The sequence below is a fragment of the Thalassophryne amazonica genome, chromosome 12 (assembly GCF_902500255.1).
Source record: "Thalassophryne amazonica chromosome 12, fThaAma1.1, whole genome shotgun sequence".
Classification (NCBI taxonomy): Eukaryota; Metazoa; Chordata; class Actinopteri; order Batrachoidiformes; family Batrachoididae; genus Thalassophryne; species Thalassophryne amazonica.
Window position 1 is genome coordinate 24,234,094 of NC_047114.1, and position 12,451 is coordinate 24,246,544.

At 40.7% G+C, this 12,451-nt stretch overlaps 1 protein-coding gene across 1 annotated transcript in view; it reads right to left on the reverse strand.

Moving 5' to 3' along the window:
* The window catches only part of LOC117522679 (microtubule-associated serine/threonine-protein kinase 3-like), a 105,935-nt gene that overhangs the window by 40,259 nt on the left and 53,225 nt on the right, over positions 1 to 12,451 (reverse strand). Inside the window, 3 exon segments of the mRNA XM_034184130.1 lie at positions 2,311 to 2,520; positions 2,795 to 2,870; positions 9,799 to 9,956. Of these exon segments, the coding sequence (XP_034040021.1) occupies positions 2,311 to 2,520; positions 2,795 to 2,870; positions 9,799 to 9,956 (444 nt within the window).

Genomic DNA, 12,451 nt, shown 5'->3' on the forward strand with positions numbered 1-12,451 from the left:
CCAGGCGTGTCAAACAGACAGAAAAAAGCTGCAGCAAACCTACATAATTAATATTCACAATGGTTAATAACTCAACTAGGTATGCTATTTCATCCTGCGCACATCTTAAGAACAGTCAAAACAAAAACCCTGAGTACCAAGAAAAAAAATTGGAGCAATTTCACATTTCTTCAGTAGATCGGTTAAAAGTGGCTGAAAACTGCCCTTAAAAAGATACAATGGTGTTTTCATGATGGAATGGAAAACGTGGGCGCATGTTCTGGTGCCACTACACTATGGAAATGCCATGAGTCCTAAGCGGCAATCATACAGGCAGGCCAGTGGTTCATTCCCACCTCTGGAAAGTCACTATCTACATGCCACACCAGGTGGTATGTGGGAATCCCCTTGAACCTATGCAGTTGCACACAAGTGCCTCAAGGAAATGCACGACATGGGCAAAATGTCTCAACTGATGTCCTCTCACAACTAAGGTAGTCAGTCTCCTTAAGTAACAATTTGTTTGGCACAAAGTAGTTCCAAGGGAACCTAAGATCCTCTGTTGAGGCAGAGTATCAACAACATTTTGTCTAAGGTCACTGGTTTTGTACGGTGCAGTATGGCAAATCTATCAGGAGGAGGCAGTTCACAAAAACTGAAAGACTGTGCAAGAACAAAATTAGTGAGAGAAGTGCAAAAGTGATGACTTAAATTAAACTTAATTCTTATATTTAAGGTGCGTTTACACATAGGCAAGACGCGTTACGAATGTCATATTTGCGTCATTCTTGGCACATTCCTGACATTCTTAAGGTGACTTAATGCATCTGAACAGGTTTCTTAATAGTGTATGTTGGTGTGTGATATTCGTGATTTAAGTAGAGTATGTTTTGGGCTGGAAAAAATCTTCCACAAATGTCACGCACCACCCTCATTTCGTCTCATGTCATGGAGGTTGCAACTGAGCGTGTTGATCCGTCTTGATTAGTGGTGATCCTTAACAGAGCATGACAGCGTTCTTCTCTGACATGCGCACAATTAAACCCTGCTGCACCGCATTCAGTTTCATTGCTGCATTATGCTGAAGGAGGACATGGCGCCAAGTCGGCTAAAGGTTTTGTTCCAATGCTCCTCAACACGCTCCTGCAGGTGTTCCACCTGCTGCATGTATCTGATGTTTGGGAAAACAAGTGAGACGAGAGCCGCATGAAGCCACACATCTGGCTCTCTCAGTCTCCTCCTCCTCTCTGCGCCACTCCACGCCACAGAGCCCAACTAAGCATGCAGTCACAAAGTTCTTCTGGTGTGGATTTTGAGGAACAAACTGGAGCGATCCGAACTGTTCAGCAACTGACAGTTGAATGAATGTGTGTGTGTGTGTAGACAATTCACCTCATTCACAACGTGACAGAACTTAACGATGCGCTGTTACACGCGATAGCGCGCAACAACATGGAATATTATTCTTGACCGTGCGTAGTGGTTCCTGATAATTCTCCAGCAACACGTGCTATTAATCGTAACGCGTGGTAACAGGTTGCAGCAGTTAATGAGGAAACCTGACATCTCTGCCCCAAATCTTCACATTCGTGATCACTGGCCAAGAATGCATATGCCTCGTACTTTGCGGCATTCGTGACGTGCCATTGTTATGTGTAAATGCAGCTTTAGTTTGTCCTTATGCGTTCTGAAAATGGAGGCACCATGTTAAAAAATGGCCGTAATTCCTAAATGGCTGTCATACAATATTACTGTTCAGCTCCTTGAATGAAAGCTAAAAGTCACAAGCACATATTGATTGCTTCTTTTCAACTCCACTGTGTTGGTGTACAGAGGCAAGACCAGTTTTATTATTGTTGTAGCTTAGTAACGTGCTCCTAACAGCGCCGCTGCAGTAATTACCACTTTCTCTTAAAGTGTGAGATGATATGTTTTATGGCCTTGATTTTGATATGTGCACTGATAAGTGCACAAAATTAAATATAAGCCCCTACTGCTAACATTCACTCAAACATCACTGTATTATTACAATCATAAACATCGCTGTCAATCACTGACTTTTACAACAGTAGTCCTCAGAGTACATGCCCCTTCAAAGACCAAAGCTCAGCTATGTTACAATAACTGAGTATTCATGTCTACCATCAAATACAGACAAAAACAAAGACTTTATTAACTCAAATAATCAAAATAAAATAACTTTCAATCTTGTGCCCTGCGTGGGCAAGGGAAGATTGTAAATATAATTTTCACACTAGAATGTTGGTGGAACATGAAATAAGAATTTTATAATCAGGCTGAAATTAAAATTCAACTGTCAAAATCACCCACCTCATGCAGCAGCTTCTCCAGTTTCCCCTGCAGCTCCATGAAGTACCTGGAGGTGACCAGGCCTGTCTCAGACTTGTCCAGACAGTCTCTGACCAGCTCCACCAGCTGGTGTTGAATGAACCCCAAAACACCGTCAGCCAGAGGCAGAGCGCTGTCCGGCGAACACTCCGCTATGATGTCTAGCAGACGACCCTCCATCTGGGCCGTTGCCTGGCACACAAAAAGAAGCAAAGTGTTGATGGAAAAGGGGCAAAAGGATAGCATCAGTCATCTGTTTTTGTCTTTAGTCCTCAACAGCGACTGGCTCAAGATTTTCCCGCATTTACCAGAAGAAATAAAATATCTTGCTGTGATTTGTATGCAATGGCAGACAAGTAGCAGGTGTTTTAAAAAAAATAAACCTACATAAGGCCGTGTGTGTTAGAGCGAGTTTAGAGCAATCAACAAAGACGAAATGAAGAAGTAGACACTCAATTCACTGTACCTTAGGAAAACGTTCTTTGTAGACATGATTCATCATGACTATCTCATTGTCAAATGATCCACTTGTCCTTCCAGGACTGAAAAAAAACCCCCACAAATGTTAAATACACAACAACAACAATAAGCAGTCATAAATATTTAGACATGAACTCAATCATAAACACAAACAAAATATTTGCAAACTAACAATCATGTAATACATTAAAAAAAACTGGAAGAAGAAAAGTCATGGCTGATTCCATGATGACTGAGCGCATTTCTATATTTTATTAGCTGAGGGGGGACAAAAAAGTAACTCATGCCACTGCTAACCCTTAGCCTCCATGGCAGTGAAATCCCAGGGAGCAGAATTCCTGTGGTGTTAGCATGACTCTTTGGCCTGTGACTTTGACCTCGATGTCAAGGTCAAGGCCAAAGGTCCATTTTTGAACTTGACCTGATACACCTTTCCTACAAGTCTGGTGACCCTAAGCCTCTCCATTCCAGAGCAATTGTACCAAGAAGCCAATTGTTGACATCGCGCATGGTGCTCTGGCCAAGTCGTGGGATGATTACAATAACACTTCAGCTTATTATATTACAGTATAATAAGATGAAATAATAAAAATATGAAAATTAGAAGTCAGAGAACAAAGGTGTCACTCCCAAAAGGAAGATATATTGTCAAGATACATAAGCTCTGTGAGTTATCAATAAACGGTGAGTTCGCAAATCATAGATATTACACTGATGGAACTCAAATCAGTTTCCCCATCTACAGTATCCATGACATCTGTTGCGCGCACAGCGGATGTCCTACACAGACATGCGAAAAATCAGCAGCCTGTCACCAGTAATGGTAACTATACCGCCGGTGCACCCTTCTATACCACAAACAGCATAAATGATACCAACAAGTGACATGTACTTTACAACTTCAGGGAAACAACAAGAGTTGCACACAACTTGAGGAAATATTTAGGAATACCAGCAGTTAATCCTTTGGGAAATACTTGAGACCAGTTGGAAATTCTTCACCCACCTCCTGAAGTTATTTCAGAGCAACAGCACCACTTGTCAATCACTGAGTTCAAGTGCAAATGGAACTGTGTGTATTGGTGGTAATAACTTTAATATAATATACAAAAAGTTACTGTAATTTGAACCGCCAAACAGAAGGATTGGGTATACTTGGCTGAGCTGAGACACACAAACTGAAGTCATCCAATGGGTTTGTTGCTGGGGATGAACAGATTGCAGTGTTACGAGTAAATAAATCCTTTCAGGGCCGTGAGCTCCATCAGGTCAGCGTCCAGCTCTGGTTTCATGACATGAAATGGTTTCTGATGACATGAATGAGAATCTATGACTTCCTCTGGTCAGCACAGGATACATCCTTCTCCGTAGAGTTCATTACCCATTTAAAGGTGAGTGGACTGAGACAAAGCAGATAAAGTTTGAACCAAACCCTGGTCTTTAAGATTTAAGGAATTGCAGAGACGGACCAGGGTAGAATATAGTTTTGCATGTGACCCTGTTTAAGTATTTTATGATGGGTAAAGCTACAACCCCTGGCAAAAAATATGGAATCACCGGCCTCGGAGGATGTTCATTCAATTGTTTAATTTTGTAAAAAAAAAAAAAAAAAGAAGAAGATCACAGACATGACACAAAACTAAAGTCATTTCAATTGGCAACTTTCTGGCTTTAAGAAACACTATAAGAAATCAGGAAAAAAAAATTGTGGCAGTCAGTAACGGTTACTTTTTTAGACCAAGCAGAGGGAAAAAAATATGGACTAACTCAATTCTGAGGAATAAATTATGGAATCATGAAAAACAAAAGAACGCTCCAACACATCACTAGTATTTTGTTGCACCACCTCTGGCTTTTATAACAGCTTGCAGTCTCTGAGTCATGGACTTAATGAGTGACAAACAGTACTCTTCATCAATCTGGCTCCAACTTTCTCTGATTGCTGTTGCCAGATCAGCTTTGCAGGTTGGAGCCTTGTCATGGACCATTTTCTTCAACTTCCACCAAAGATTTTCAATTGGATTAAGATCCGGACTATTTGCAGGCCATGACATTGACCCTACATGTCTTTTTGCAAGGAATGTTTTCACAGTTTTTGCTCTATGGCAAGATGCATTATCATCTTGAAAAATGATTTCATCATCCCCAAACATCCTTTCAATTGATGGGATAAGAAAAGTGTCCAAAATATCAACGTAAACTTGTGCATTTATTGATGATGTAATGACAGCCATCTCCCCAGTGCCTTTACCTGACATGCAGCCCCATATCATCAATGACTGTGGAAATTTACATGTTCTCTTCAGGCAGTCATCTTTATAAATCTCATTGGAATGGCACCAAACAAAAGTTCCAGCATCACCACCTTGCCCAATGCAGATTCGAGATTCATCACTGAATATGACTTTCATCCAGTCATCCACAGTCCACGATTGCTTTTCCTTAGCCCATTGTAACCTTGTTTTTTTCTGTTTAGGTGTTAATGATGGCTTTTGTTTAGCTTTTCTGTATGTAAATCCCATTTCCTTTAGGCGGTTTCTTACAGTTCGGTCACAGACGTTGACTCCAGTTTCCTCCCATTCATTCTTCATTTGTTTTGTTGTACATTTTCGATTTTTGAGAAATATTGCTTTAAGTTTTCTGTCTTGACGCTTTGATGTCTTCCTTAGTCTACCAGTATGTTTGCCTTTAACAACCTTCCCATGTTGTTTGTATTTGGTCCAGAGTTTAGACACAGCTGACTGTGAACAACCAACATCTTTTGCAACATTGCCTGATGATTTACCCTCTTTTAAGAGTTTGATAATCCTCTCCTTTGTTTCAATTGACATCTCTCGTGTTGGAGCCATGATTCAGATCTGATTTGATGCAGATGTTAGTTTTGGGGATGAAAATTTACAGGGTGATTCCATAATTTATTCCTCAGAATTGAGTGATTCCATATTTTTTTTCCCTCTGCTTGGTCTAAAAAAGTAACTGTTACTGACTGCCACAATTGCCAGAAAGTTGCCATCTGAAATGACTTTAGTTTTGTGTCATGTCTGTGATCTGCTTTTTTTCTACAAAATTAAACAACTGAATGAACATCCTCCGAGGCCGGTGATTCCATAATTATTGCCAGGGGTTGTACTCTCACAATGACAGCGTGTGTAGCACTCGCCACTATCCGCCACAAGCACGTCAAACAATGGTAGATAGTTCAGAATTTTGAACATGACTGAAACACTCGCCACTCAACTTCACTCATCGTGTGGTCACCCCCTTACATGCCACGCCTACTCTACGTACACATTGTCAGTGTGACAGGCTGGAAGGCACCAGGTTGTTCAAAAACTTCAAATCTATAATAAAATGGAAGGGGGGAAAAAGAGACAAAGATAAAAAAACAAAAAAAAAAAAACACTGGCCAGAAAGCAGCTATGTTCAACACTACTACCACACCCCCACCCACACACACACACACCTGAGAGGGACTTCAGACAAACACTGTGAATAACTCAACCATGCTTAAATGTGAGTAAGTGGAAAAGCATTGCTGTATTTTTACAATACCAAAGCCAAAAAGAAACAAGAAATCTGAACTTAAGTTGACTTCCGAGGACATCGGTTAACCAGCGTCCGGCTTCAATCGGTCAGCCGCTCCGTGAGGGGTCGTAACATCCGATCGGTCAGCCGCTCCGTGAGGGGTCGTAACATCCGTTCGGTTAGCCGCTCCGTGAGGGGTCGTAACAAGCTGTTGTTTATAATGACGCCAAACATGTGAGCGAGAGGCTCACTAACCAGAAGTCTTGGTTTCAAGATGACGGCGCAATTTGAAAATCCCCCACTGAATCAGTCTCTGATTTCGTAAAGATTGTTGCCCCCCCACCCGACCAATACCACATAAAGTAAGTAACCTGACATGTTCAAATTTCCCCAGGTCACTTTACGTTATTTAATATTTGGGAAGAAAGAAATAAGGCACATGTCAATATAGTGACTTTTTTTAAAATCATACTCACACACAGTGAAAACCAAGCAGGTGTCCAATCTGCCTTCACAGAAACGTTTGTCTTTACTGTGATAGATTTGGAGAAACCAATCAGCAAAAATAACCCTCTCTTCTCGTTTGCCTGAAAAAGTGCTCTAGTGACATCACGGAGCCTCTCTGAAAAGTTGAGGGATTGTCAACATAAAAGTGCTCAGACCTGGTGCACAAAAAAAAAACAAAAAAAAAAACAGCCTACTTTGGAGGGGGTGGGGGTGCATTAGGTGTGGCATTTCTTCCTGGAGGCGGTCACATGTGCTCTGTTCTCATTGAGAACAACTGACAAAGACGCTGGCACCCAGCAAAGAAGAAGAAGAAGCCTCTATATAAACAAACAACCTTAGAAATGACACTTATTTTTACTGGTTGATGCTCGACAGCAGTCGCAAAACATCAAGGGAAATTTTTTGCATTTCAGATTACACCTCTGCCACAGTAAAGTTCATGCCTGCTTATTCCAAAGTCATCTTTTTTAAAACTAACTTAGCTTATTATGAAATTAAAATGAAGTCCTGATAAGAGATCTGAGGAATTTATGAAGGATCAGGTTCCCGTCCTTTGTTTCACTTGGCACCTTTGACCATTTTCCACTCAGCCACAGTGCTCTTACAGTGCTCTTATAAATGTAACAAGAAGTCTGGGCTTATCTGAGGCAATTAAAAAAATAAATAATTGCAATTCGCTTGTCACAGGTAACCCACCTACTTCACAGTTGGGTTATTGTCATGTTATGAAAATATTAAAAACAAATAAAATAATGGTGATGAACTCCAAACAAATCGCAGTTTCACTGAAAGCTCTCAGTGCCTTTCTGCCAAGTACAAAACATTGAAAACAAATACGAAAACAGTTTTGACAGCAGACGCAGAACAATATGCACAGAGGACACATCCATTTAGGACATGTCTGAGTGCATAAAAGGATTGGGTCGACTCTTATTGTATTTCATACTTGCTTTCAATTGACTTTCATTGAGTATTTTAAAGTTCATAGTGTCACTCGTGCCCTGGCATGGACTGGCTGCCTGTAGAGGCTTTAGTCCACCTCTCAGCCAGTTACCACCCAGACCCTTAATTGGAATAAGCAAATTCAAAAAAATGAATGAAACAATGAATAAATAAGTAAATAAATAAATGAATGAATATCACTCATGTTGGGGTTTGGGTTTGGGTGTGTGTTTGGGGGAGAGAGAAAGAGGAGAAAGTACAGGTCTTGCACAATTTTTTTCGCCCCTTCACTCCTTTTTTCTTTGCCTACAGTGGTCATACACTGATTTGAGCTGCAATGAATAATCAATTAATCAGTCACTTTTTTCTTATCGATTCATTATTTTGAGTCTTTTTTCAGCTATCATGTGCATTACGAAGTTGTGTGGCTTAGCTGGGTTGGTGCTAACAGACAAGAGGCAAAGCTGGAGATGGCAGAGCTGAAAATGCTGCAGTTTGCTCTGGGAGTGTTGAGGATGAATAGAATTAACAATGAGCATATCAGAGGGACAGCACAGGTAGGACAGTTTGGAGACAAGGTCAGAGTAGAAAGATAGAGATGGTCTGGACATATGCTTACACTGTGCAAGTTTTGGCCCTTTCTGAGCCAATTTTTCACTCGTGTGAGAATTTTTTGGATTGCACTGAGTTTCCACTTAATTGTGCGTCCTGCATCGTGTAGTATGCATGGAGTAACGAGCTGCGTTTAACCTCTCATGACCACCTCCCCATCGGCAATCATATGGTCGGATGAAAATCAAACCTGTTTGATATTCTGGTCGGCCCTCGTGAGGGTTCCGCGCTATTGAAGTAGCGCTACGAGCATCAACGAGCCGATTTACCCCAACCTCTCGCACTGCGCATGTGCAAACACTGATGCAGAATTGGAGAGAGCATAAACAGTGATGATGTCTTTGGGAGAGAGCAGCTTCTGTTTACGTTTTGCTTCCGGAAACATGAGTCCGACGTGCGATTTCTGAATGTACCAAGTGAACAGTCAGATCGCATCAGAGCATCGGGCCGTATAGTGTCAGAACATAAATCGTGCACTCTGAACTTTTACACCCTGTGGTTTTGTCATACAGTTTGAGCTGGAGCCAAGTACAATTGAAAATATCGTAGTGTCTGCCCAGCTTAATGAGAGCAGCTGGAAGAAGCAGCAGCATTCCTAATTTTAAATAAAGCCTGCTATACACTGTGCGATCGTCGGCTTTCCCAGATGTAAAATTAGCATCGTGAAAGAAATGTGGCGTTCTCTAGTGATGGTTCTTAAAACTGTGGTATCACATTGCAATGGGTGACAGGTTCAGGAACAGCCGTTCTCACAGTCGTGTGACCAAATACAGCCTCAGAAAAATATCAATGTTTCCACAACCAACAAATACAAATGCAGCATGAAATGAGGCAATCACGCAATTTCCCCAGCTCCCCTCAGCAGAAAAGTGCAGCCAAGGTGTTGATCATCCTTCCATTTAAATAAATTAAAAAAAAAAAACGTGTTTCTAAACAGCTGATAAAAGGAGTCACTCTCACTAGAATTATACAGTCTGTTCAATCTGCTCACAGAAATGAGTATTATTGCCTCCATTACAAGAGATTTTGTGTGATGTTAGCAAACACAAGCTTCTCTGTTGTCAAGGCGACGTGATGACATTTCATCCCACAATCCTGTGCTTTGTCGAACAGTCTGCAAGCACCATGTTTGGAGTTTTACCCAAGTTAAATAAATCCATCTTGCAGTGAACATATAAGAATGCTGAAATCTCACAGGGTGCACTGGGCTCAACAGCAAGCATTAATGAGGTACCCTGCCAGAACCATTTCCCCTCCTGTTTACAACATATCAAGAGTGATTCAGAGCCAGCTCAGATGATGATATCATCTGTGGTTGTGTGCAAAACACTAAGTGGTGTGCCCTGTGTTTACACTACATACATCTGTGTGCTGATGTTACAGCCTTATTTCATTATCATCCACCTGAGACTACGAGAGCGTATCCTGACGTGGGGTGAAGGATGGGCTCCTTCTTCATCAGCCACAGTCTCTGTGCTCCGGAAGTGTTTGAACAAGAAGTGCAGATCATCTTGAGTGGGTTGGAAGGGCAACTGGTGCAGTAACTCCTGAGATGAAGACGACTGAGAAGGAATAAAACAAAACAGTATGAACACAGACGTACAACGCTGGAAACAAAAAACAACTGTAAATAGTCAGGTGCAGAAGTCATTACTCATTAAAATAACTACATGCTGAATGCCCAAAGACAAGGTCAGACTCTACCTTTGTTTATGTAGCCTACTTGTGTCAAGGATTGTTTTTATAGCTTTGATTCATGTGTTAAAAGGCTTCCTCTGATCAGCCCTTTGTAAACACAAAGCTCGATCACGATTGCTGACTCTGCTAGTTTACAATGAATGCGTCTGTAGTGTGCGACTTCAGACGACATGAAGTTGTTCTGGATGTAAACAAGGCTGTTTTCTAGTGTGATGTATATCGTTGTATAGTTGACACAGTATGGAAAATGAAAATAAAGAAATCCCACTGTGATCCTTACATTTATTTTGACTTCTATTACATTGTAGGCAGCATAAATCAAAGATATTTCATATTCTGTGTGGTCAATTTCACTTTAAATGTTAATATTCATCCATTCCTGCATTTAAGGTATGCAACACATTCAAAAGATTGGAATCATGATTTGGTACAAAGCGTATCCACAAAAGGCACAGATCATCTGAAAAAATGGACATATGATCTCTAGTTTGTCACTAAATGTATGCGGAAAATTTGGCAAATGTTTAAAAGTAATGTTCCTCAAAAAATACTTGAAGGAACTTGCATAGTTGTCCCTCTAAAGTGCATAATATCATGAGATGAATCAAGGACTCTGGAAGAACATCTGTGCATAAAGGATAGAGGTGCAAGCCTAGGATCACCAGTGATCTCTGATCCCTCAGACGGCACTGCATCAAGAACAGTCATTCATCAATAGCTGATATAAGCAAGCAGACTTACATTCACAAAATGCCATAAACCTCCAAAGTAAAAAAAAAAAAAAGGCCTTGTGTTAACTTTGTTCAGAAGATGGATTTGGAGGCATCTGGGTTGGACCATCATACAGTGGAAACATGTATTAGGGTCAGACAAATCAGTATTCTTGATCTTTTTTGGAAAGAAAAGGACACTGTGTGCTCCAGACAAAAGATGAAAAGGACCATCCACACAGTTATCAGCAACACGTCCAAAAGCTAGGGTCTGTCTTGGTATGGAGTTATGTCAGTTCCCTTGGCAAAGGTAATTTACACTTCTATGATGGCTGCATTAATGTAGAAAAGTACACTGAGGTTTTACAACAATATAAGCTGCCTTTAAAATGGCATTTTCCAGGGATGTCCATGCATTTGTCAACAAGGCAATGCAAAACCACAATCTGCACACATTACAAAGACATGGCTGCAGAAAAAGTGATTATAGAGGGTAGGTAGAGGGGAGTCAGAGCTCTATTGAGCCGAGTATTCCTTTAACTTTAACTAGTAATGACTTCATGACTTTCTTTGCCAATAAAATTTTAACTATGAGAGAAAAAATTACTCATAACCATCCCAAAGACGTATCGTTATCTTTGGCTGCTTTCAGTGATGCCGGTATTTGGTTAGACTCTTTCTCTCAGATTGTTCTGTCTGAGTTATTTTCATTAGTTACTTCATCCAAACCATCAACATGTCTATTAGAACCCATTCCTACCAGGTTGCTCAAGGAAGCCCTACCATTAATTAATGCTTCGATCTTAAATATGATCAATCTTTATTAGTTGGCTATGTACCACAGGCTTTTAAGGTGGCAGTAATTAAACCATTACTTAAAAAGCCATCACTTGACCCAGCTATCTTAGCTAATTATAGGCCAATCTCCAACCTTCCTTTTCTCTCAAAAATTCTTGAAAGGGTAGTTGTAAAACAGCTAACTGATCATCTGCAGAGGAATGGTCTATTTGAAGAGTTTCAGTCAGGTTTTAGAATTCATCATAGTACAGAAACAGCATTAGTGAAGGTTACAAATGATCTTCTTATGGCCTCAGACAGTGGACTCATCTCTGTGCTTGTTCTGTTAGACCTCAGTGCTGCTTTTGATACTGTTGACCATAAAATTTTATTACAGAGATTAGAGCATGCCGTAGGTATTAAAGGCACTGCGCTGCAGTGGTTTGAATCATATTTATCTAAGATTACAATTTGTTCATGTAAATGGGGAATCTTCTTCACAGACTAAGGTTAATTATGGAGTTCCACAAGGTTCTGTGCTAGGACCAATTTTATTCACTTTATACATGCTTCCCTTAGGCAGTATTATTAGACGGCATTGCTTAAATTTTCATTGTTACGCAGATGATACCCAGCTTTATCTATCCATGAAGCCAGAGGACACACACCAATTAGCTAAGCTGCAGGATTGTCTTACAGACATAAAGACATGGATGATGTTGTGTGTTGGGGGGTGTGGCTGGATATTTTGGTGTTCTTTTCTTTTCTTTGCTCTCCAGGTGGCATGAGAACTGATTTGTCTGTGGAGAAGGTGCTGGCTGAAGAATCCTTCACCCTCATCAACATCATGTGCAGCACCTGTGAATGGTGCT